The sequence below is a fragment of the Uloborus diversus genome, chromosome 4 (genome assembly GCF_026930045.1).
Source record: "Uloborus diversus isolate 005 chromosome 4, Udiv.v.3.1, whole genome shotgun sequence".
Classification (NCBI taxonomy): domain Eukaryota; kingdom Metazoa; phylum Arthropoda; class Arachnida; order Araneae; family Uloboridae; genus Uloborus; species Uloborus diversus.
Window position 1 is genome coordinate 100,507,519 of NC_072734.1, and position 28,000 is coordinate 100,535,518.

At 33.9% G+C, this 28,000-nt stretch overlaps 1 protein-coding gene across 1 annotated transcript; it reads right to left on the bottom strand.

Annotated features, from left to right (window-relative positions):
- Positions 1-540: 540 nt before the first annotated feature.
- LOC129220305 (DNA replication complex GINS protein PSF3-like) lies at positions 541-28,000 on the bottom strand. The gene is made up of 3 exons (XM_054854703.1): positions 27,722-28,000; positions 7,367-7,635; positions 541-1,647 (listed from the first exon to the last, which is right to left on the bottom strand). Exons 1-3 carry the CDS (start codon positions 27,837-27,839, stop codon positions 1,414-1,416), a joined length of 621 nt encoding a protein of 206 aa, XP_054710678.1. The 5' UTR covers positions 27,840-28,000; the 3' UTR covers positions 541-1,413.

Here is a 28,000-nt window from a genome sequence, read left to right on the forward strand (position 1 = left end):
AAAAAAGGTACTTTTTTATACATTTCAAAAATATCTCATCAATTATGAGTGATAGATTTTTCAAAAATTATATATAAATTTAAGATGTTAAAGAGTAAGAATGACCTATATAAGAGAAAACATAGCATTAGGGACAGCCTTTAAATGTCTTAGGGCAACCAATCAACCAATGATTTCACTCTTTGAGGGAGGTTCATGAAATTGCGACAAGGGAGAAGTGTGACCGACATCACACATTTTTTACAACAGTACTAGATGCCTGCAGCGGGCAGGGATACATCAACTTTGGAGATTCCTTAGTGATAAAAGGGAGTGGAGTCAAATATGGTGAGAAAAGCGTGACATCATTTATGGACAGTTATCTTGTTTCCACACTGGTAAATAATTGAATGTGGAATTTATGCAATTTAGCAAATGGAAAATTTTTGTTATTTTAATATTTGTTTCAATCTTGAATAAAGCTATGTGCATGAAATGTCTGTTATTTTAATAGATAAAATTTCTACAAAAGAACAAAGACATAATTCTCTCTCTCTCAGCTCTTTATTATTTAAAACTTTAGAATATCAAAAAAATTTACAATAATACAAAAATATTTACAGTAAGTTCAATAGTACATATTATAATTTAAAATATTAACATGAAAGTTAAGACTTGTGCTAAGAAATTTTACTTAATCAAAATTTCTTAAAATCATTGAAAACTACCATGAAAGTAAATTCTGGTTGTGCTAATGATGCAAAGATACTGATGAAGTTTTAATGTCAGATCCTTTTGAATTATAAAAGTTACTATAGTAGAGGCAAACCTATACCGACAGCGTCATAATGTTTTTATTAGGATCTGCATAGCCTTCACAATACTGGCAAGTTAGGCTTGCCCCAGCTCTTGTGTTTTCATAAAATGTTATTTTAAATCAATGTTGTTTTACATTATAACCAGTTATATGTAAGAACTTATGGAAGACATTTTTGATTTTGATATCATGAGTATTGCTATATTTTTAGGAGCTGTATTAATGGATGCCAAAAAATGACTTGTTTATATACATATAGCTTAGATAAATATTTAATTCATTTATACACACATAATTTAGGTCAATGTATGCTATACATATACACAAAGCACAAACACACTGCTTCAATCATCACATGGTTTACTATAATGATTATTGAAGTCATAACAGCAAACAAATATTTGAGGGGGGGGGGATTCTTTCCAAATAAGTTTTTTTTTTACAACTAAGAAAGAAACTCAATGTAAATAAAAATCAAAAGTTATGCAACAAAGCTTTTTGATACGTTAATGCTTATCTCAACAACAATCTTGTCAATAACAGCATCGTACATATGCTACACATATGGACTTAAATTCATTAATAACGATTAATTTTATATCTTACTGCCAAACAAATTATGAATCATCCAAAATTGCTCTTTTTCTTTTTTTATGATTTGCTACAAGATCTGCAGTTGATATTTTTTTATTCTTTCGAAATTGCCAGTTCTTTAGATCAAGAAGACTTTTGCAACCAAGATTAAAAAGAGCAATTTCTGTTCTGTCAAGATGAGTAATGGAACTTGCTGCGTCTTCTTCCATAGAATTTTGGGAGGTGTCCATCAACTTCCTGAAGCGATTCCTAAATGTCTTTTAGGAGGAAGAATTTAGTTTTAAATACAAAGAAACATAACAATTATGAACATGTAGGAAACATTTTTGAGGCATGATTTATTGTATACTATGATTTTAGCTCCAATAACAGAAAGTAAACACAGGGTTCGTACTCAATTTCCGAAATAAAATGAAGGAGTTTTGAAGGAGTAAAATGAGGTTTTGAAGGAGTACTAATGGGCTGTTATAAAAATAATGTTGCACTTTTTTTCAACATATTTCAGAAAGTGTCACCCTTCACCTAACCCCTCCTCTTGTGGCATACCATATATTTTATAAACATATTGTTACAATAACTGTACTGGAGGCGATTCTGTGTACTTACCGCCTTAAGCTCATGGGTCTCTCGAAGTCCCCTCATTACCTGTCTCTGTACGATAAACTGTGTGCTGCAAAGACTTACTTTATGATGCCTTCAGACTGGATGTTAAAACAATTCAGCTTTAATGCCAATTATAACACTGTGTTTCCGTCCAGAGCGCAATGGAAGGGTATACAGGATATCATTGGCAAAGCGCACGAAATCTGGTTTACAGATGGTTCCAAGACTGCATATGGAACTGGTTCTGGTGCATACTGCAGCAGCAATAACACAAATCTGTGCTTCTCATTAGGGAAGCTTGCTACTGTCTACCAGGCAGATGCTTTAGCCCTATTCGCTTGTGTAAATAACTGTCTAGAACGAGGCAAAAGCGGGAAGGTTATCAGAATATTCTCTGATAGCCAAGCTGTGTTGAAAGCTCTCAATCGAGACTGCTTCTCTACCCAAACCGTTTGGGAGTGCCATAATGCACTGGTAAGACTAGCTGGCAGTAATTGGGTTTCCCTTTACTGGGTTACTGGTCATCATGACATTGTGGGCAACAAATTGGCAGATCAGTTAGCTAAGCAGGGCTCCAATGCACCATTTATGGGACCTGAGCCTGCCCTACAATGCAGTAATGACTACTGCTAAGAACCTTCTTATGGATGAATCATATGGCCTGTGGCTTCAGTCCGACTCTCAAAGACAGGCCAAGACTCTGAACCAGCAGCCTCCCTGGCTTAGATCCAAGGAACTGCTTAATTTGAGTAGGAATGAGATCAAGAAATCTGTTGGGTTACTAACTGGACACTGCTCTCTTAACTCCGCTCATCTTAATCTGATGGGCGTTACCTTCGTGTAGAGGATGTCATATGGCTGATGAAAGCTCAATTCATGTGCTATGTGAATTCTACTCTGCGCAAAGATTTGAGCACTTGGGATACCACTATGTAGATCCCTGGGAACTGCCAAGAATTTCGGTTAAGCAACTGCTGAAATTTATTTCTGTTACTGGGCTCCTTTAGTAGTCTAAGCGGGGATAGTACAATAAACCTGAGGTCTCGGTGATTGCACTCGTTCCCAGCGCTCCCCTTTTCACTTCATACAATAACAGTGTGATGTCACTTTTTGTCACCCTCTCTCTTCCCCTTGTTACAATTTCATGAACTAGTCTCCTCCTCAAGGCATGGCATCACTTGTGGATGACCCTTTTTACTATATCATAACTGCGATTTACTAAAAAATTGTTTTTTTAACACAATCACTTAATGTAGTTCATCTACTTAGGCAGTTTTAAATATTTAAATAATAATTAGACAACCTGACTTTTGCTGCTGAGAGTGTCGTGGAGGAAAAAACAATAATCATAAAACTTGAAAAAAATAGCCAAGCACCATTTTAGCATGTTTTACTTCACTTATGAAATGTTTTAGTCTTCTAACAAAATTTTCACCTTCAACTTTTATGACTTAAAGATCAATTTGTAAATCACATCTTTATGAAAAAAATAAATGCAAGAAATTACTACATAAAAATCGCCCTTGTGATAAAGTTAGTTGTCGATCCAAAGTATTATGAGTTACTGTCATATAGGAAGATTATATAGTCTTGAACTAAAAAAAGAAGGAGTTTTGAAGGATTAAAACCAAAATGAATGAGTTTGAAGGGCCCTTCAAAAAAATTTCCTAAATGAAGGAGTATTGGAGGAGTTTTGAAGGAGCGTACGAACCCTGAAACAAGTAAAAAAATAACAATCAGCATATGATTTATTTCACATGCTCAATATCATTGGAGAATTTTTTTTTCTTTTGAATGGGGCTGCATTAGGCTATTTAGCCTGTAGCAGACCTAGTGCGATCCCCTGATAAGGCATCCAGTCTTTCATGTGCCACCATTAAGGTGTGGATAATTTTGGCGTCCAGTTTCCAATAGATGGAAGCACCTGCGCTCTCTTACCTGCAGCAGGGTAATTTTGCTGAGGGAATTCAAAGCCAAACGAATACTTAAGGGATCTTTTACATGTCGCATAATCAAGCAGCATGGGTGCTGACGATTTTCTGCATTTTGAAAATCCACAAACTGGCCAAACTCAGGTCAGAACCCGGGAGCACGGCGCAGAAGGCCTACCCCATCATTGGAGAATAAGTTTGTAATAACCTGTACCTCAGCAATACTTAGCTTTTATGGGGTGACTGAAGAAAATTGCGATTTAATAAAATTCTAACATTTTATACACATTTCTGGTAATTTTTAAAACATATTATGAGCCTTTATTTATTGAAATCATCAAGATTTGAACAGCATATCTTTGCTAATAATGGAATAGAATATTGCAGTACTTCATATAAGCATCTTTCAGACCAAATTGAGAGTCCCATGAAATTCGGGGCATTAATTCCGAGAATAGAGGTTGTGCACTTAAAATATTTCCCCAAAAATTCTATTCGAAAAGCTTAAAGCTTTTTTTTTTTTTAACCTTAGTACAGTGAAACTTCTCTGGGGCAACCAACCTCTGTTCTAAAAAAAAGGTTGTTAATGGGGGTTGGGGTTGGGCGTTTTAAGAGATTGTTTTTTAAATTCAAAAAACAATAATAGCACCAACAGAAATGTTCATTTATGCTCTGCTTACAGTATATATCTAAGAAGTGAAATCAAATTTTTCCTTTCTAAAATATATTTCTTTTACATTATTTTTCCCTTTAGGAACTGATTCGCTTTAAAATGAGAGAAGATATTTGTCTAGTTCACTCTTTTTTTGAACGAACTTTTGTTTCTTGTTCAGCATTAATCTGCAAAAATTAACTATTAATGTTGTCCATAGAGATTTTCGGAAATTTTGAGGTGGCGGAAAAAAAACTCTGGAAAAATGAGAAAAAAAATGGAAATATTGAGTTTTAAATTAAAATCCCTTTAATAACTAAATTTTTTCTTTTAGAAAAAATTTCCCATGTTGTGTTAGTTTTTGCCAGAAATATACATAAAAGGTTTCAAAAACTAGTGGCTTTCTTTGTTCAAAACACAATTTTATTGAATTTTCAGTTGTACAGTAAAATCCCGATTGTATGTTGTCCGTTTTATTAGTCATCGTGCTTCTGACATCTATACTCTGCTGGTCCTTGAAAAAGGCGATAGTGATTTAAAATGTTAGATTTTAAGTTACCGTTTTTCAGAATGTCTGCTATTAAGCAGACATTCCGAAAGAAGATCAAGAAGAAACCTCTTATTACAAACGCATCAAAATAATTTTCTCATCTACAAGACTAACACAGATTTTTTTTAGATTTGGATTTTTTCAAGATGAACTTGTTTTATAGCTGTTTGAAGCTGTTCTGGCATTCTTTTTGTTCTGCCCAATTGTGCTTCATCTTTGAAAGTGATTTCCATTGTCCAATCTTCCCTTCATGGGAATTGAAAACTACAGCTGCTGACTCTCTTCTTAAAAATTTTACAGAAGTTAGTGATGCATGTATCGTCTCATCAAATTCCTTCAACATTAGATTTACTACCCACTTTCGATGAGAATATTGAAGACAAAGAAATAATTGAGAATGACCCCACAGAGGATCAAGCAATTATAAGCATAAAAATTTTAAAACTATTTTCATTTGTGAACCCGATGTTATGTTCTCCTGCTTGGAATGTTTTTTATCGCTAGTCTGACAGAAAATGTAAAATCAGGATTCCACTGCAAAATATTGTTTGTAATGCTTGCTATCATGATTACTTTTTAACCCCCGACACACAAAAGAAGGGGGTTATAATTTTGACGTTGTCTGTGTATCTTTCTGTGATGCTCTAGCACCTAAACAGATGGACTGATTTTGAAAAAATAAAAAAAAATTGTTCGAAAGGAGAGTTGATCGAAAAAGTTCTTAGCTTGGTTGCGTCTTTGGATGACATTAATTAACGAAGATATTAATTAAAAACCTCTCAAAGGTTTTTCGCGATTTTTGCAGTGAAAACATGTTTGAAAATTTAAATACGGAATTCATTGTTGGCCAACAAGGAAAGAAAATGCAATAATTTGAAATTTTTATCTGTTGCCAGTTTATTTGTTAACAAATAAAATTTCTTGTAATTGATTTTTAATAGTACAAGGCCTTTAAGAGGATATTCAATTTTTCCCCTTGATTCTACATTTGCTACTTAGTCGGGGTTTTTTAAAATTTTTAATTTTAGTTACTTGTTTCTTAACTTATCATTTAGTTTGATACTCATATGATATCCAGCTAATGGTAGAATATTGTCTTTAAACTGCAATAGTTTTTCCTAGATTGCTTTTAAACCTATATATTGCTAGAATTTCATTTTTAATTTCTTTTGTTTTACTGTCTAAATAATTGAATTTTTTCTAGACCTTTCTTTTTATGGCAACAAATCTTATTTTTTATTATATAATAATCATTTTGTGACATAGAAAGTTATTAATCACATAAGCAAAAGTATTTTACATGCATTCTGAAAATCTCATTTAATAAAAATTAATTTAAAAAAAAAAGGAGAAAAAGTTTAGTTTTGTATCATGGGGTTTGATAATAATGTTTCATGGTATATTTAAATGTTCAAAAAGTTTACTGTTGGAGCAAGAAACAATGTTTAATTTCATGAGAAATAAGCGATAAAATTCAACAATTGTTAGGACAAAATTTCAAAAATATTGCAAAACCTATTTTTTAATGCATACAAAGTATTAAGCCTCTGATGTCTAAACAGCAGTCACAAGAAAGGCTTCTTAGCATTAGAAGCTCAAAACAATTAATCTGCATTGAAAAATTACTCTGAATCTTGTGCATGCAACATTTTTATAGTTTTGTGTTTCAATAAAGTTATTATTTTTTCAACAAAGTTGTTTAATAAAAGGAATTTAATAATTGAATTATATAAATTTTGATACCTTAATTAACCTCAGGAAAATACTGGGGCATGCCAGGCCCGTCATTTAAATTATTTCCAGAAGGGAAAATGGCAAGTACTCACTGCAAATTATACGGAAAAATATAAAAGACCACAGCCACTACTTATGCATAAAGTATAAATACATTCATTTCTCAAGGCCAGGGGGAAGGGAGGGAATTTCCCTCTCCTGATCCTGCTAAAAGACACACATGCATGCCTCCTTCCAGTAGCTCACCTGTACTGTGAATGGCCCTTCACTGAAAAAGTTTGTGCACCGCTAACTTAAAGCATATCGAATTTAACCCCCTTTGTTTGAATTTAATATGTTTCAATTCAACAAACATCTTTTAAAATTTATTTTTTCAATAATTATGTAAGTTTTTTTTGTTGACATTGTCCCTAAGTTTAAGAAAAATCTTGCATCTGAATCATAGTGTTGATTTGAAGCAGGTAAACTATTTGCATTCAAGTGCAAGAATAAGGAATAATTCACACCTGGTTCAACATTCTGCATATTTCCTCAGAATCATGATGAGAGAATCTCAGAAGATACAGTCCAAAGTGGTAGAAATAAGGTCCCATTTTATTCAAATCAACTACAGTTGCATCTGCATTCAAAATTTCTCTGTATGCCTCTCGATAAACTTTGGGCACCTCAGTTGTTATGATATGACGGCTATGCAATCCTTGCGCCATCCATAATGGAAGTTCCAACTTATTTCCTTGAGCAAGATCTGCACTTCCACTGGACGGATTCAGAAAACCTTTGAAAAAAAAAAAGTTTTTTAAAATGATATATTTTTATCCTATTATATATTGACTTTCATTACATTTTATTAAATTTTGAACTGATATAAACGGGTTATGAGAATACTCTAGATTAGTATAGAATTTGAAATATTTTTTAAATTATGCCCCCCCCCCCCCTTAGCAAGCCAATTCAAAACAGGTAGAATTATCATAACATGAATCAAACAAATTGGTGGCAAATCTGGCAGTTGAAATTATTTGCAACTAGCAAAAATACCCGGCGTTGCCTGGGTCAGTAATAATTATTAGAAAAAATCGTTACTTGCTTTTGTTTTTTGTTTTAAGTAAAAAAATTTAAAACACATCTTTTTGACGTGATTAAAAATCGAGTTTCTTCCTTACCCATAAAACTAAAATAGCAATAAGTATAAAGAACAAAGTAGTATTGATTTAGAAACGAAAGCACTATATTTAAGCATATACAAATTTAAAAAACATGAAATTAATCTTCTCATGTTTAAAAAGATTAATCTGTTGATACTTTTTTTTTAACATGGAGTCTAAAACCTTCTCTGTATGGCTAATTAAGTACGAAGTGATTAAAAAAAAGTAGGTGCGCTCGTAATCCCCTTATACTTGCTTTAGTTATTTCGGGAAATTTCAATCATTGTGGCTCTTGGTGCGATTTTACCGAATTTGCGAAAGTCGTTTCGAGGTACCTTCGATGATGCTCCCCCATTCTTTCCTTACTTTGTAAAATGATATGATATTAATTTTCGTTACAGAGATATCGTCGCCAGTTGCTGAGACATTTTTGGTCACCATAAAATGGCGCTAAACAGTTTCATCTGAAATGTTACCAAAATAAGTAATAAAATTTGGTGATTGTTTGAAATTGTGCAAAAAGGAAAATTAATGGAAGTTTTTGTGCTGTTTAAGGATTTGCCTAATTTAGTTGCTGGATTATTTAACACAGTAAAAAAAGTCTTTTGAAAATTCTTTGATTGGCGATATTTTGTTTACATGGTGAAAGCTGAGAAACATTATGACGTAGTCTTCGGCTTCAAAAACAGCAACGTTGAAAAAACTGCCAAATGCATCAGCTACGGAAATCTTTCTGCAAAAATTTTGGCGATCTGCTGGTTGTTTGGATAATGAGTAAGTGTTCAATTAGCATAAATAATAATAAAAACCATTAATTACATTAAAGTTCCGTTTAAATGGAAAATCATCAGCCAAATCATGTATTATTTGCCAATCTTGTGCAAAAATCTTACTTCAAGATTTGACTTGAGAAAAGCCTTGAACAATCACGAAAAGCAAAGAAAGTCAACAATACAACAATTGTCGCTATCGACAGGGAGTTGAGATGATACACTAAATACTGTATTGAGTTGAGGAAAGCCTTCGAACATAGATCTAAAAAGCTCATAACTCGTTTTTTATTCTACTTAGAAATTTCGAACAGGTGCCATCTTCAGCAGAAAAATCAGAGCTTTCGATGGACATATAATGTAAATATGTGCAAGTATTTTTTCATCCCAATATTAGAGAATTTATACAAAAATTGTGTTTTATTGCCCCCCTAAGGGAGTTTTGCCCCCCATAACGGGACGAAAACTACCCTATGTGTTATTCTGATGCATAAGCTATATTATTGTAAAGTTTCATCAAAATCCGTTCAGTAGTTTTTGCATGAAAGAGTAACAAACATCCATACATCCATCCATACATCCATACAGACAAACTTTCGCATATATAATATTAGTAAGATGTGAACAAAAGTTACTGTCTAATTACAGATAAGGTGACTATATGACGAGCCAACGCATCGGCCATTTTGGATCGGAGCACGTGTTTGAGAGGCCTTTTTCTGGCCAGTTATCACGTTAGGCGATTTTTCACTGGGAGCAATTATTAGCGGCACACATGAATTGTTTATTAAATTAAATATTATTTTAAGTCATTTCGGCAAAGCTTGGAAATGTCACGAAACTTTGCTCTGGTAACCCTAGCTTTGCAACAATGAAATATTTGAACCAAAATGGCTAAACTTAAGTTGATGCGTCGGCCTGTCTTATATAGGGGCTCTAATTACAGATACTGGGGCAAGTTTGACCTTGATCTGATTCATTTATCTGCAGAGTTCACGTGTCATTATACGCTTCAGTTCATGCAAAATTAGTTGAATTGTTTTGAAATTATTTACAATAAACGCTGCTACTGTTTAAAGTGCTTGAAGATTTATAATTTTGATTTATTTGACTTTAGGACTCCACCCTCTGCTCCCTGACACTTATCATACCCCGAAGATTGCTGCTCAATCTTATTTGGTTTGTGGATATTTATAGCCTCTTTTAGAAAGAATCAGATTAAAACATGTATTGCAGTTAGTATAGAGTGAAAATTCTAATCTCCCTCCCGTTTACAAAATAGAATTAAAGTAACGACCTCATTATAATCAGAACAATGTAAAAACTCAACTCCCACCCAAACAAAATGGAAATGATGAAAATATGTAAAAACAAAATTATGAAATAAGGTATTTAAAAAAAAATCAAATTAAAACACACAGAAATTCAATTTCTTTTGATGTTACCTTTTTAAAAATATATAGCAATATAAATAATTCAATTTTAAGCTGTAAGTCCTTTTTCTATTTTTCAGTTTCATTTTGTAGCTTTAGTGTAACAAACACATGCTATATATGCAAAACATTTTCATTTAATTTAATCAAATCCCATTTCTTTAAAACTAAGTAATAAACTTCTTGATTTATATTTAATGGACATGATTTAATTTGGATGCCATTAGCAGGGACCCTATGCAACTTTCTTCTGAGCCCTCATTAGGGCGACAAGAGACCAGGTCAGCCTAGTCGGAAACTAGAGGCCAGGATTGGAATCATAATATTATCAGTTTAATAAGTTTTATGTTTATTCTAGGAGAAAAAATTCCTTTAAATTAAAATATTTTCAAGGAAAAAAAAAAGAAAAAAAAGGGAGATTTTTTTTTTTAACTTTCTTCTATATCTAATATATAGAAGAAAGTATTGGATTCGTGCAAATTTTCCAATTTCGACGGATTTGAACGTTTTGAGGTGTGCTGAGTCCATTTCGATTATTTTTGGAAAATGTCTGTGTCTGTCTGTGTGTGACCAGTTTTTTGTGGCCGCTCTACAGCAAAAACTACCGCATGAAATCGAACGAAATTTGGTACACATATGTGCCCCTATGTGAACTTGTGCCCATTGGTTTTTGGCCCGAATTCCTCCAAGGGGGGTGGAGCAATGGGACGTTTTTTAAGTTACGCGTGATTGCTATTCCTCAGGAAGTAACTGGAGGAATCAAACAAAATTTGGTCCATATGTTGCCATCAACAGGAACAGGTGCTGATTCAATTTTGGTGTCAATAACTCAAACGGGGGTTGAGCTATAGAACGTTTTTTGTCGTCCATTGTGACTGCTGTATCTCAAGAAATAATGAACGGAATGAAAGAAAAATTTATCGGCAAGTAGCCCTTAGTGGGTATAAAAGCTGATTTTATTTTGGTGTCAACAGCTAAAAAGCTGGTAGCGCAATCGCCCATTCTTTTTTTCCCATTGTGAGTGCCCTATCTCAAGAAGTAATGCTACGTTCTGGTTGAAATTTGGAATATATGTGAATCCATATGTAAACAGGCCTCAGTTCAATTTTGACACCAATCGCTCCAAGGTGTTTTTTTTTTTTTTTTTGCGAATAAAAATAGCTTTATTAATGCAACAATAAGAAAGATAAATCGTAATAGACTGTCGTCTGCGTATTTCTCGTGATTTTAATTGTATGGAAATGATCGGAAATATTATCTCAATGATTTAAAATTTTTAACTGTTGCCATCTTATGTTTGTTAACAAATAAAATATTTGTAATTAATTCAAGCAAGGCTTTTAAAATAACTTTCAATTTTCGTTCTTTGCTTTGCTTTTGCAGTAATTCAGACATTGGGATGGTCGTCAAATTTTTGCATGTGTAATTTTGTTTTTGTCGGGAATATTGCTTCCTCGTCAAGCATGGGGAGGGATCAGAAAAAAAAGAAAAATATAGAAGAAAGTTTCGTAATGTACACAACATACTAGTTTTCTTAGGCCCACTTTGGGTAGGCTCCCCAATCTCTCACAGGCTGGATATGTTTAAATAGAGCAATCACTTAACCAAGGCTCACTACTATCAAACATCATGGTATTAACTGCCCAGGTTAACCAGTTGCTCTATTCAAACATACTCATTAAAGTTGATTATTTATTGCATTTTCTTACATAGTTACTTATTTCTTTAAAGGCAATGTACAAGTACACTTTGTTTTGATTCGTTTGCAAAACAGTTTTGTAATTGCGCCAAGTGTTCCCCATTATGAGAATTCCCTCCAAACATACAGTCAACTAGAATAAAACTGCAAGTCTCGATGTTCAATCTTTAAAGAAAAAAAAATTGTCCTAGTGTGCCTCCAGCATCTCTCGATCAAGCTTTGATTTACTTAATTTTTACGTCCAAATATTTAGAACTTCTGGTGTGAGTATTCTGAATCTCTCGTAGCATTAAACTATTTTATCTCCCCTCTCTGGTTTAAATATATTTAGGCGACCAATGCATTTTTCTCCACTTAGCAACGATTTTCAGGACAATATTTTTCATCAAAACAATTACGTATTGGAATGTTTCGGCGTCCCCCATGAAGCCATACTATTTATTTATTTATATGTATTTTTTTAAACTGAAGAACCATGAAGCATGGTTTTGTTATAACCAGGGCGGCCAAGAGACAAGACGAGCACGTTTTGTCGCTGATCTTCCCTCTCATTATGCTAATTTTACTCTATGCACAATACTTTAATTTGTGTCGGGCCCATAGTTTCCGACTAGACAGACATACCCATTTTGCGGCCTAGTGAATAGGGCACTAAATACTTTGTTTTTTTTTGATCAAAAAATTTTTGAAGTGCACATTTCCCCGGCCCTTACTTTGATAATCTTAATAAAAGAGAATCATGGATATTCCCAAGTTGTATTTTAAGATAACATTTTCCATTCAAAATTTACAGAAAAAATACTTTTTGTCACTATTATTTCAATTGTTCATTTTTATTTACTAATTAGAGGACCCAACAGACGTTGTTCTGTTCAAACTTTGTAAATTGAAAAGTTAAAAAATTTCAATTAACCATCAAGTGTTTGAACCGTTTTGTTGAAAAAAATAAGAAAAAAGGAAATGTTTGAAGCTGCTTGGTGAAGGAATGCGTATATTTATTACAACTTGATTTATCTAATGCCCACTGAGCAGTTTTATTAACTATTTTTCTCCTGTACTTGATGGTTTGTTCCTTCAACCATACTTAAAGGATAAAAAGCGTCCTCAGATATTAAGTGTAAAAACTAACTACCCATCTAGAACAAACGTGAAATCCCACTGCAACATATCCCATATGAAAAAAAATAAAACAATCGAAAGGATATTGTTTAAAAAATGATCAAGGTAAAAACAGTTCTCTGAATAAGCAAAAATTACTCATCCCTCCCCCCCGATGTAAAATAAACATTCTTCAACTAAAATGACTAAAAACTCTTTAAAAACGAAAAACAATTCTTTGCAATTTGAAATATTTCGCCAAATAAACAAAACATAAAATAAATTACATTAACAATAGCTTTAAATTTAAAGAAATGATCACACAACTCTGTTGTTTATAGCCCAAGTCGCCAAGCCACCACGTTACTGTAATCCAGCCGATCAGTGAGCGAAGCCAACTCCGACCGATTAGCAGTCCGATCTTTTGCACGAAAACTTTTAAAACTTCATATATTGCCTCGTTTGTTCTTTCCAACAAAGATTTTCCTTTGCACTGATCTTTTATGTACAGAACTACCCTTTTGTAATTTATCTGAACGAAATTAAAATTTGTTTCGTCTTTAAATTCCATCATCTTTTCCTTTAATAATGTACTGATTAGTTTGATAATCCTTAAAGTATCCTTGACATTGGTGCAGGGTTTAAGCTGGGTTCAAAAGTTCTTTAGCATAAAAGCTAAAATTGAGGAAAAAATGTTAGCAAAATGCTAAAATGTTACACATTCTCATATATTTATATATGCCTCAGTGTGTTTCATCTAAAGTTGAAAATAAAATTCACATTTCATCTGTGATATCTTTGAAAAAATAAGTACAACAGCGATTTTTTTAAAACATAAAATAAAAAAAGAAAACACGATTTTTGTTTAGAACATTGTTGTCCCCTCCTCCTAATAAAGCAGTTATTGGGGGGACATAGACTAACAGTTATTGAACTTAATTGTAGTTTTAACATCTTAGCTACGATTTAAAAAAGATTAAGTTGATTATCGCCATGCATGCTTCCTCTCTAGGATAGTACATTTCTCCTTTTTTTTTAAAAAAAATAATTTATTTTTTATTTGAGCAAAAAAGAGAAAATGCATTGCTTTATTTTCGCAATTGAGATAGTGTTTTCGCATTATGCGAAAAATGCGAACGTAGCGGAAACCCTGCATTGGTGCTAAAACTCAGATGGATTTGAATCGAGAAACAAATGTTGCTAGGTACGATACTTTCTGATCATTTGGTTAGGAAAACCAAAAGCACCGAACCGGTCACATAGTTCAACTACGACGACAGAACACACGTTTTGTGTGAACCTTACAGTACTTTACTTTAAAATATATCTCGGGACCTAAAATCATTGCTTTCAAGAAATGAAGGCTTCACTCTCTCTCTCTACGTTTTATCTATTCTCAATTGACGTATCACAGTAGGAAATTTCTATAGCCGCTATATAGATAGGCCGACGCATCAGCTTAAGTTTAGCCATTTTGGATCGGATTTTTCATTGTTGCGCTGCTAGGGTTACCATAGCAAAATTTCGGATTTCGCCAAATTTGCGGAAATTAATGTATTATTGAATAAACAATCACATGCCGCTAATAATTGCTCGCAGTGCATAATCACCAAACGCGATTACTCACCAGAAAAGACAACTGCTCAAACACGAGCTCTGATACAAAATGGCTAATCTTAAGCTGATGCGTCGGCTCGTATATAGGCCTTAGAAATTTCATTACAAAAAGCAGAGCTGGCTTTCTTATTGTCCTTTGGCAACCGGTTAAATATTTATTTCAGTTCTCACTCAACAATAGGTTAAAATAAATATTAATCATCCGGGAGATATAACCATCCAATGTTTAAACCAATTAGTTAATTAACAAAAACATTTCCGATTCGATCCATCGCGCTTCGAATTCATGCTTGCCACAACTTAATTACACACAAAAAGTTGATGAAAATCGGTCCTTCCGTTTAAAGTCTCATGGTGACAAACGAAGATTTTTATATATTAAGATAATTTTTTAAAACAACGAAGAGCTTCCCTTTTCCTTCGTTTGTTGCACTGCTAAAAGGAAATTGGCAGCCCCACTTCTAAAACTCTGGCTAACATACTGCTGCTCTTCAAGAAAGGGTCCAAAGGTAATGCTGGGAATTATAGACCCGTAAGTCTGACTTCAGTGGTTTGTAAGATTTTCGAAACTGTGATCAAAATTAAGATTATGAATTTCTTAGAGACTAATAGTCTGTTGACTACTTTGCAATATGTGTTCAGGAAAGGTAAATCATGTGCTACTAATTTATTTCATTTCTAGGACAAGGTTACCATGGCTTTAGATAACAAAAAGTGTGTGGATGTTGTTTATATTGATTTTAAAAAAGCTTTTGATAAGTTACCACATGTTGCTCTTCTCAGCAAACTAGCTGAAATAGGAATAGGAGGAAAAACTTTACTTTGGGTTAGAAATTGGCTGACTGGAAGGAAACAAAGAGTAGTTGTGAGGGGAAATCATTCTAAATGGAGTGATGTTTTAAGCGGGGTTCCTCAGGGTTCAGTTTTAGGGTTTCTCTTGTTTATTATTTTTATGAGTGACATCAATGAGAATATTTCTGGAAGCATGAATTGTTTTGTCAATGAAGTAAAAGTTGTGGGGATTGTAGAAAATGAAGAACAGGTAAAACAGTTTCAAGAGGATTTAGATTACATTACTAAGTGGGCAGATAAGTGGGGTATGGCAGTTAATGTAGGGAAATGTCAAGTGCTACACTCAGGTCATGGAAATAAACGTACGAGTTATCGTTTACAGGGTTCAATCATTAGTCAGGCAGAAAATGTTATTGATCTGGGTATCTTAATAAATCATCTTAATAGTCAACAGTGCAGCATTGCAAGTAACAAAGCCAACAGAAAAAGCCAAAAAAATTGATGGGGCGTATGATGCACCCTACTCTACAGTAACCCCTCGATATATCGCGCTTTTCGGGGGACAAAGAAAAAGCGCGATATATCCAAAAGCACAATGCAACCGAGGTCATTAAAAATAGTTAACCATCCAACACATACAAGTAAATTAGCATACACTTATTTTGACGATTTTCAAATTGTTTCGATATAGTTCATGAATTTACTATCACACTTATCAAAACTTATACAAGATTTAAATTTAAGTTAATTTTCAGCGTTAATATGAAATGGCGAATAAAGATGATCTTCATTAGCTACAAGCATGATAAGAGTGAGCATTCCAATAACCTCTTATTCTCAGTCATAGGCGGATTTAGAACTGAGTTCCTGGGGGGGGGGGGGGGGCAGAATTTTTTTTTCTTTTTAGCAACATTTTTATTGCCTTCCACTCCTATGTTTTTGTCTGTTTCCTGTGATGCATAAGTCCATGCTTACTTTTTTGTGGGTCGTTTTCATTAAAGTGTCTTTTCATGCTGTCCTTTTTGAATTGACTTTAAGAGAGAGAGCTGGCATAAAGAGAGTGACGCAGGACTCCCTTTTAAGTGGGAAATAGAATATCTTCAATTTTAGGGGGCCGGGGGGTTTCTCCCTCAGAGGAAATTTCGTAAAATGGATATAAAATTTTGCATTTTGAAACCTTATAAAGGTTAATTGGATAGACATAGAAATTCATGACTAGATTATACAGTTGTACTGTATAGTTCAAACTTTGTAAGAAACAGCCATTTTAAGTTTGAAAGAGAAAATAAACTACATTTCTCATTACAACAACCTTATACGTAATTATAAGTAATGCAGAAAACGAAAAGGAATAGAGGTAGTGTATCATTTTTTTCCCTGGATAAACAGATTAACAATATGCAGTAGAAGTAATTGGAGCCTACTTTGCTTAGGATTTTCAAAGACTTATCTAATTATTTTCAAGGACTCTAGAATAAATAAAATTATTTAACGCACTTCATTTGTACTTTCCAGTCTCTGGTATTTTAGTACTTGATTGTACATTTTTGCAGTCCTGTTCTAACTTTGGGAGAAATAGCTATTTTAACTTTAAAAGGAAACCATAGATTTCTCATGACAACAACTTTTGTTCAGTTACAAGTGGGGCAGAAAACGAAAAGAAATAGAAGTAGTGTATTTTTTTTCCGTGCTAAACAAATAGACAATATGCAGAAGTAGTAAAAGATAAAAGCAATCAATGCAAAAGAATTTCCAAAATATTGCATTCAGGATTGAATAAATAGCAAGATATGAAGCATGTGAGTCACAAAAATTTATTTCAAATAATATGTTACAATCGTGAAAACCATGATTTTTACATTTTTAATACAAGATGTGGCAAGGAGCTGAATTTGACATATGTTGGCATTCCTCCCACTCTACCATTTGTTAGAAATTTTAAAATTTAAGGTTTGTAGCCACACGTTTGCAAATATTCAAAGTTTTCAAGCACTTAAAAATGAAATTAGTTTTTTCAAGCAATTTCCATTTTTTAGGGAACGAATCATGAATTGTTTTTGGGAGTTATACGGACCCACTTCACAGCAGGGGCCGAAGCAAACAGCTTGTTTATCTTATAGGCAACTTCGACCCTGTTTGTAATTAACTCACTCTTACCTGTAAATTTTTGCTTGATTTTTTTTTTTTTTTTTTGTAATTTTTACGAAAATTCGTCAGTTTTTACGGTTAAAGGATTTTTACGATTTTAACAATCTTTGTTAGGTTTTTATAGACTTTGATAAAATTTCAGCAAATTTTTCCAAAACTTTTGATGACTGAATTATTTAGATTTCAATAATGACAATGACTGACTCACTTAGATGATTATGACTTACCTTAGTTTTTAAACAATATTTATAAAGTAAGTAAAATTGTACTCTCCCTCTAGGTAAAAAGATTTATTTAATCAGAACACTCAGATAACTGAAATTTATTCAGTTTGCGATAGTATTTATTTTCTCTCTCTCTCTATCTCTCTTTTAAGAAAGAGAGAGAAAGAAAAAAACTTATGTTTTTTAGAATTTCTAAAAAGGCCAATTAATATACTAAGAACATAAATATTATGCACAAATAAATACTTGAAATGTGGGCACAAATCATAACAAGTAGATCGTTCTGTTAGCCCGAATGGGGGAGGGGGGAATTTTTCCCTTTTGCTATAGGTTCTAATTTGTTGAAATAATCGTCTATTATTATAAGTGTTGCAGCTTAATGTATAGCTCGTTTAGCCTATATTTTCATTCATATACTTGCCCAAATGGTTTTCAGTCCAAAATAATGAATTTAGACACATTTTCAGCACCCCAGTGACAGCTGTACTATTTGTATTTGATGTTCGTTCTTTTTTTCCTTTTCTTTTCTCTTATCAGAAAAGGACATTTGCTTTTCTTTCATTTTCATTGAACTATTCAAAAAAGAAAAAGTCATAATTTTTTTGTTTTAAGATTTTGGAAGATGTGTGGTTACAGTGAAACCTGTGTAAGTTGATCACTCGCGGTGCAGAACTTTGGCGGGCAACTTAGACAGGTGGTCAACTTATAAAGGGTGGTAATGATTTTTTATTTATTTATTTATTTATTTTGTCATTTCTTGCACCATGTATTCATTTTTTGAGTAATTCACCCTTACTCTTTCTGTTCAACTCACTTTCATTGTTTAACATCATTGAAAGTGAAACAATTATTAAAAACACTATCCAAATAATTTTTTTTTACTTTTTCCTTGTTTTTAACTATATTAGACACTGTAGTTTTAGAAATTCCATATGTGCCAGCTAATTTTCTCTGGCTTTCTCCATTTTAAATCAATTTTAATATTTCATACTTTTTATTAATCTCATGTTCAACTAACTTTCTTTTTGAAGCCTTTTTATGTAAAACTTATAGCACAAAGAGCAACAAGCTCGACTCTCCCAGTTCATAAAGGCACAATTAAAATTTCCTATCTCTTAATCCCTTGCACCAGAAATATGTAACTTTACTCATTAGCAGGCCCAGATCTGCATATCTGCTGTGCGAGGTGCTCGTGTCCTTAAAGGGGCTAACGGCCCTAGAAATTGAAGAAAAAATAGAAAAAAATAGCATTAAGACTTATTTACTTTACAAATAGACACTGATGGCCCCTAGGGAGGGGCCCTACATATTTTGTAGCAGGGGGGCCCAAAATGTATAGATACGGGTCTGCTCTTTGTAGCACAATTCCTATGTTGTCACAACATATTGCAACTGAAAGAAAAGACTTAGAACTTTTCTACTGACACCTATTTTCATTGAACAGAGTACAAAAAGGTATCTCAAATAGAACAACAAATGAAAAACAAGTTTGGAGAATATAGAGCAGCATAAGCTGCTGCTGTTTAGTTAGTAAAATGCTAGTCCGTCATCAAAGCATTAAAAACATTCTTAGAAAGCTATCAAAAATAAAATAATAATAATAATAATAAATAAATAGATAATAAAATAAAACAATTTGCTGAAGAAAGTTTAAGAAAATGAACCAAGTGGTCAACTTACAAAGTGTTTTTTACAATACTCCAACTCAAATTTGGTGTACATTAGTGGTCAAGATAGACAGGTGGTCAACTTACAAGGGTGGTCAACTTTACAAGTTTAACTGTACTACATAAAGTCCTCCCAAAACTGGGGGGCATTGTCTCTATGCCCCCCCCCCTATAAATCCACCCATACCCTTCTGAACTATTTAAAAAATGAAAAAAATAAATATATATTTTTTTAATTTTTGGAAAATGTGTTGATACTACATAAAGTCCTCCCAAAACTGGGGGGGGGGGGCATTGCCCCCTCTGCCCCCCCATAAATCCGCCCATGTTCCCAGTAGTAGTGTTCACTCTAGAGGAAAAAAGGGCAGGGTGCTGGTTAGGGTGGTCCAAAAAAGGCCCTTTTTAAAAAAATTCCTGATTTTTATTGGTCCTACCCCCTTATTTGGTTCCATCTAAGTAAAAAATAATTATTGTGAAGTTTGAGCTCAAAATGCACGCTCACTCAACAGCCTCAAAGTTCCGCGTTTTACCATTTTATGCCATAAATGCAGATAGAAATAAAATTGACGCTAGGAAAAGTATATAATTTATTTAATTAAAATTGCCAGCATTTTGTAAGTTAAAAATGGTTACATAATAATAATATTTCAAAAGTTATGTATATGGCTTTTCTCAGTACACATTACAAACTCTGCTTTTTACATCTGGGATAAGCTCGTCAATGTTCTGTGACAACTTGCAACAAGAATTGAAATGGTCCTTCATTGTGTGTCATTTTTCCATTAAACTTTTTTTATAAGGGCTATACCCCTTTCAGCATTATCATTAACCACTGAAATTCCTTGAATAATCCTTTTTGCTTTCTTAAAATAATCCGGAAGCTCCCAGATTTCTGGATCTACGGGAATGTAGGTATCAGGTAAACCCATACTTTGTAAAAATTAAATTAACCCCTTTGTCACAAGTTCTTCAAATTTCATATCCATAAAATGTTTTAGCAAAATCTTAGGGCGCTTCACCACATTTTTTTCCCCGTTTACTTCATTCATCGCCTTCACCATCTGATTTTTAATGCAGTCTGGCACTTTATTGGCAAAAAGACCTAATGCCACAAGCTCTTCTGACAAATACCACAGGATGATTGGCAAATTTCTGCATTGCAGTTTTGCTTATGTCTTCATCAATCTTTTTATGCTTCAATAAAGATTTCATTAAAATCGTTATACGGTGCATTTTGAGGCATAGAAGCAGTAATCCCAGCCTTTAAATATACACGTACAACAAATATGCATATTTTTTGCAATCCCTTTTCTTCTATTGACGTGATGGTAAATTGACAGCTGAACATCGATATTTTGAAACAATACAAAATTTGAACATCCATCTAGCATGATGCATAGCCCCAGGTGCTACAAATTTGATACCATGTGGAGGAGCTTTACCGAGAAATATTAAGCATAGTTCAAGACATTCTCGATAATCATCTCTCGCTTGCGTGTCATACAGTAATCTTTCAACAAATACTATTGTATCATCCTTTACATCCGTCACTTGTGCTAAAATGTCCTTATTGTTGATGCCTATGATGTCTTTGTCTATGAATTCCCAGTAGGCCTGGAATCGTTTAAAAAGAGGTACGTCTAGTGCGGAAGAAAAACCCAAACATTTATTAAAAACCGCACCAATAATTAATTCCATAATTTGATGTCGACATGGAAAATATAGTAACCATTTCTTTAGTTTTTGCTCTAGTAAAACACGGGTACCCCTGCTTTCCCCAGTATTGACACTCGTTGTGTCAAAGCACATTGCAGAAACTTTGTCAGTTAGGCCCCAGTCCTGCAAAGCTCACCCTTCTTTACTTATTTGTGTCATTGTACTTCTGTTTTTTTTTTTTTTTTGTTTTTCAATAACTTCCATTGTTAATAAAGTTTTTCTAACTTGGGCTGACAGTTTTGGGGTCTTTGTATGGGTGTTCTGGCTTTCTGCCAAAATTTTGTTATTTCTTCTATTGTATTTCTTGAAGATTCTCTTTTCTTTAATTCAATATGGTTATGAAGAATCATATCCAATGCCATACGAATTGAAGGTAGTTTACTACCTGTCAGTTCACTTATGATTGAACTAAAAAGATAAACGTCTGATTTTGATCTAATTGATGTATTTGCCATGCTCAGTTATTTTAAAGTAAAGAGACATATGCATTTCAAAAAGAAGTGCAAACTGCCATTCTAACAGTGGTAAAATCAAGACTAAAACAATTAAGAATGCATACATAAGCAACAAGAAGTTGAAAATTTATTCGATCACAAGTATTAAAGGAATAGATTTTATGTATTTACTTGTATTTACAAAAATATTTTCATAATGGCTATTGTTAAGTCTCTATATCAAATAGCAATTTTATAAAGCAATTGTTTTCTTGTTAATAAAAAGAGCAATACTATTTTACCTTAGTCAATGGTCATGTGTCGTACGCGTTCTATTCAGCAATGATGAAAACTTTATCTGCGTTGAGCTACCTCTAAATATTATCGAAATGTTTTCAAATTTTGTCTGATTTATTTTTTAATACATTGGAACAAAATGGGAGGGTAGGACTCAAAATATTTTCACCTTCAAAATTTTGGACCACCCTAGTGCTGGTCTATGAAAGGGGCACTGTTATCATAAAAAGGGCACTATTAAACGCGGTGCACCTCCCCCCTACCAAAGAGCAATGATGCACCCACTCAAAAAGTACTAAGTGCCCCCCCCCCCAAAAAAAAAGGAGAAATAACAATTTAAAACACCTTGCAAAATTTCAAACAGTGTTAGTCTGCACCATGAGCCCCTCCCCCCTCCCTTCGATGGCTACCACTGACTTCAGAATTAAATACAGTGATATTATTCAGAGTCACTTGTCTTTAGAAGAGGGTTCGCTTGACTAAGCATTTTCCCCACTCCCTGAGGAGCAGTAGCTTTTGTGTGTTTTTCCACATTATTTTGGATTATAAATTTGACTACTTATTCCGTAAGAGTAAAAACTCTAGGCATTTCAAAATCCTTTGAATTGCAATGTAAGAACAGTATTTAATTATGGTTAATAAATTAAAATACCGTGAGCTTATTTGTTTAAATTTAGTATTTTTTACAAAAAATCAGTGATAACCAATGAGGAAATAATGATTAAAATCCTATTTGTAATAATTAATAAACAAGACTAAAAACAAAAACTATTATTTTTTTAGTATTTAAAATGAAAAACAATATATGCTAATTAAAGTCGCACATGTTAAAATATACATTCCAATTGTTAAAAAAAACTGAAATACTTTACAAGTTGCAACAGATTGAAATCTCAAACACTGGAAGTAATTTTTCGCGAAACATCCCAAGAACAGTGCTATGATTTATTGAAATAAAACATAAAATAAGCTAATCTTGGGTTGCATATGTCAAAACAACTTTCGATTGTCAAATATATTACAATATTTACAAGATGGAAAAGGATTGAAATCTCAAAGATGAGAAGCGCGTTTCCGCGAAATGCGAGTTCAATGTTGGCATGGTTTCAAAAATAAAGTACTTTTTAAAAATAAAACATAAAATACGCTATTATAAGTCAGCATGTGTCAAAATAATTTCCGACAGTCAAAAATATTAGAATATTTACAAGATGCAAAAGGATTGACATCTCAAGCGTGGTGGACGATTTTGTGCGATGCACGTGTTAAGCATATTGATTCATGTTTTAAAAAAAAAGCACAATTCAATGAATGCCTAAGGAATTCAAGCACTAGATAAACTTTTGTAACTTTTTCAATCACTTAAAAATGAACTTTTTCCCTAAGCCCTTTTCAAGTTTTATCAAGAGCATACCAACCCTTCTTCTGTTCTATTTTGCAGAAGAAAAAATGCCTGAAACATCACTAATCTTCATATTTCATCTGCTGGCATCTATATTAGTTTCTTCCAACTCTTTAAATTTCCTTTTAGCAGAGGGCATGTGTCGTTTGCGTTCTCACTCAGATTTTTTCCAAGTACCCCTTCTACTTTTCCTGGAATAGACATCCCCTGATCCTACAGCAGAAAATACTATGAAATGTTTACTCTCCTTGTTGATTCTCAGAAGATCAAAGATGGGGCTTGAATGAAACAATCTCTCCCAGGGCCGATCCTAGCAGGTGTGCAGAGTGTGCGCCGCACAAGGGCGGCCAAAGCAAGGGGCGGCCGCAGGCCGCATCATATAGTTCTTATAACCAAGCAAAATTCCTCAAAAATTTCTCACAAGATAACTTATAATAAGTAGAATAAATATGCTGATTTTTAAATGTTCAATTGTCAAAGTATGTGTCGATTTCCCGACAGCATAGCATATAGTTTAAGAAAAATAGAATGTTAGGGAACATTGTGTTGGTTCATTGTCCATTTATATATAAAGCACACATGCTTCATTTGGTTGCAAAGTTTGTGACAGAACCGGTAATCAGGCATAGATACAGGGGAGGAGAAAGGCCCCCTTCTGAAACATGAAATGGTGCTGTCTAAAAGGAGCACCGAGGGCGGCCACTAATGTTTACCCCCCAAGCTTTTATAGACCTAAACAATGAAGACATATTTTATTTATTAAAAAAAAGCTATACTGATTAGATACTCTCGCAACCATTTCAAACAACAAACTATGTAACAAACTCTGTGTTTGACAATCGTGGATGCGTGGAGAGAAAGTGGAAAATTGCGACTCTCTTGAGAGTTACATATATGAATGACGAACTAAAATGTTGTACTTTTCCCCCTTTACGACAATTTTTCTGATTAAAATCTTGAATGAACTGCCCGGTTTCAGATCAGGTAGGAGGACCGGGCCCTTGCCCCGGGAAGCAAATTTAAATGTAGCTCCAGAACGAAGATCCAAAAGGATGCCATGACCTCCTTGACGAAACTAAAGAAGGCTTAAAATTGCGTTTCTAACTCTTTACTTCCGGAAATTTCGCTGGTTGAACCATCGATCTTAAGGACGCAATTAAGTCTGTGATTCACCTCTTCCACCTTAACTTAATCAAACATAGCCTAAAAATGTTGGCTCCAAAATCCAAAACGTGTTTTCAGACGACAGCCCTTCCTACCATCAAACGTCATATAAAATTGCTTTGGCATTTTTCGAAATTTTTGCACTGGAGGACCCCGAAATCCATTCGCAAACATTACTACCAAAGACAGTCTCAATTAGCGTCTTTAGAGAAGCCCGTAATTTCACCCCCTCTCACTTAACGTATTGAAAAACAAACTAAAATTGCGTTTTTCAAACATCAGTTTCAAGAATTTTGAGGAAAGACCCCGGATCCCCCTTTTCTCCAACGCAATCACTATACTGAAAATTTCGTTTTTAGACGGTTCCGTGGAGCCAACTTTCTGCCTAAACTAGCCTGAAATTGACTTCAGTTTCAAAAACACAGTTCGTGAGGGCACGCTGAACCGCCGCCCGCTCTTAGTCCCATCGTTATCAAACAATGCTTAAAATACGATTTTGGGACTTATATTTCTAAAGAATTCCGGAGGAGAACTGCCAGGCCTATGTAACTTTTTACGGCGCTAGGGTATAACCATCAATCGTCGAGGTGAGGTGTACAAAAGTCTATAGTTATATTTTTCAGATATTAATGTTGAAAAATATCCGAAAGATCCGTAGAAGCTTCCCAGTTTTGTTAACGTCACCAAAGGTAATATAAAATTGCGATTTTAGAAATATCCGCTTAAGTGCCCCAAAATACTTCCTTCCCAAAAACAGCCTATAATGGATTTCAGTTCCGAAAAATATTTTGGTTCGGAATATTTTCACGTTTCCACTATTGTTTTCAAATCTAGCCAAAAACGGGGTTTTGAAAAAATAGTGCCGAGAAATTACCGGAGGATAGCCGCCAGATCCCCTACCGTCACCAAAGACGGCCTAAATTTGCATTTTAAACTTATATTTCGAAATCTTTCGATGGGAGACGATTGAATCTCCCTCCCTCTTGCAACGTCAACAAAGGTAACACAAAATTGCGTGTTTAAAATTTCAGTTTCGGAGATTTTTCGGGAAGAACGCCGCGATCCTTCCTAAGCTATGTTCTTAAAAAATAGCTTCAAATTGATTTCAATTTTGAAAGAATTTTAGGAAAGAACTGCAGCATTACTTTCACCTAAAGTCTCGAAAAAGTTCCTAAAATTGCGATATTTGACGTTAATTTCGAAAAATTTTCCATGCACCTTGAATATACTTGACTCTTTTGTCCTTGCAACCAAACACAACTAAAGATTAACTAAAAATATTTTTCATACGCCATTTTCGATAATTTTCTTGGAGCAATCCTTCTCCCCTGAATCCCTGACACCTCCCCTACGCTTCCCCTTCCTCCGTCCCTTCTCTGATGTCACCGAAGAAAGACTATAAAATGCGTTTTTACGACTAGTAAATTTTGGTATCTATTACTTTCTTCTAACATATAAATTGCACCTAAGGAGTTTCTTAATATAAAAAATTTCTTCTTTTTTATAAGATATTTCTTCTGTCCCCCCCCCCCCCTTTTTCGATTCGAACTTGGCATAGAAATTTAAAGAAAGATTTATATAGACGTTAAAGATTAGTCAAAATATGCAAATTACTCTTGAGGGGCGGCACATTAGGTCTTTGCACACGGGCGGCTGACACCCTAGGATCGGCCCTGATCTCTCCCTCCCCTCTTCACAGACCCCCTCTAATCGGACCCCTTTCCACACCCTTTTAAGTCCCCCTGGGAAGAAGGAAGAACCAAATCAGAGCTTTTCCTCTTCTATTTTTTTGTCAAAATGGGAGAAATCCCACATCAATGTGGGATATCTTTGATAGCAGACGATATACATCCAGTTAAAGTAAATGTTTTCAGTAGCAAACGATAAATACTTTTTACTAGCAGATGATCAATGTAAAATGAAAGTAATTAGTTTCATTTGCAAACGATAAATATCCCGTAATTATGTTATTTTGGCATTCAAGTTATTGAAAGTAAAAGTAGTATAGCCTATTTGAATTTGAGAACCGGTTATTAAAATTTAGTTTCAAAGTAATTAATTCAAAGGTAAGCTTGCAAACGGCTCATACTGCAGTACAATAGCAGAAAAAACAATAAAAATGGTAATTTAAAAGGAAACTCCATTGCATTTCTGGGTTCAAATTATCAACTTTGAACTCTCTTTGCAGCTGAACTAGCGCCTATGCAAACTGCTATACCTGGGCTCATATCTAGTGGGAATCGACCTATATCTAGAATTTTGTCCAAATCCGTGATCCTAAAAATAATGCCGTTTCAGTTAGTATCAAAACAAAAGAAAATGTCACGTAGTTTCCATACTCTATCTTAAACTGAAATATACTGCATGTTATGTACATTTGGATGGCAGGAGTTGCCGCTGCTTTTCCTGCAATTCAGATGAATAGGAGCATCCTCGTTTTGTTCATTGACAAAATAAAGATAAAGACCTTTTCTAAATAATAGCATATGTTTTGCAGAATGGTTCCAAGCTTAAAGCAAGGTTTTTTTTTTAGGTGTTAATATTTTGGGAGACAGAAGACAGTAGTGATATATCCGAATGAGTGATGCATTGAGGCGCGATATAACGAGGGGCTACTGTATTTTAAACAAATCTAAGAAGGCTCTTCTGCTTTTATATAGGAGTTTAGTAAGACCCCATTTGGAGTATGCTGTGCAGTTTTGGTCGCCTTATCTCAGGAAAGATATTTCTGTATTGGAAAGGGTTCAAAGAAGGGTAACTAGACTAGTAAGGGGACTTTCACATTTAGATTATGATCCCAGACTTAATAGCCTGGAGCAAAGGAGGGTCAGAGGGGACATGATTCAGTTGTTTAAATTTATTAAAATGAATGATGTTAATGTATTAAATTTTTGCACGGAAAGCAGGACGAGGGGTCAGTTTTAAGCTATTGAAATCTCAGGTTAACCTGGAAATAAGGAAAAACTACTACTTTAGTAGGGTTGTGCACACTTGGAACAGCTTACCAGAAGAGGCGGTAATGAGCAAGGGGGTGAATAGCTGTAAGAGGGCCATTGATCTTCAATGGGGACTAATAAATTGATTAGGACCAACCTAGCTGGGCCAAGAGCATGTTGCTGGTCGTCACATTTGTATTTGTATAAAAACTGGGGGTATGAAATTTTCAAATAATTCAAGTAAATGTTTCAATTATTTTTGACATAAATGCTTACTGAGCAAAAAGATTTTCAAGTAGCTAAGTTTGTGAAAACATACCTAACTTATGGACAGGAACTTCAAAACGACAAGGAATTCTTTCATTTGTTGCTAAAATGTCATCAATTGAAAAGTACTCTTCCTCTGCGCAAATAAAACTGCGTTTTGTGAAATTCATTTTGTTGTTAACTATAAAAGCTAAGCTATTCAAATCGGATAATGCATAATACAAATTTGAATTTGAAGGAATGAATGTTATAAATCGCGTAAGTAGAAGTAACTTTTCTTGACATAATCGAAGAAGAAAAATAAGTTACTTATTGCTTTTTAAGTCAAGAA

What these genes read in the sequence shown, in the direction of transcription:
- LOC129220305 (XM_054854703.1), bottom strand. Translation starts at nt 27,839, where the DNA reads ATGAATTTCACAAAACGCAGTTTTATTTGCGCAGAGGAAGAGTACTTT. An exon ending in AGTTCCTGTCCATAAGTTAG is followed by an intron (nt 7,636 to 27,721) that starts GTATGTTTTCAC and finishes TTTTTTTCAAAG; the next exon opens with GTTTTCTGAATCCGTCCAGT. An exon ending in TATGCAGAATGTTGAACCAG is followed by an intron (nt 1,648 to 7,366) that starts GTGTGAATTATT and finishes TCCTCCTAAAAG; the next exon opens with ACATTTAGGAATCGCTTCAG.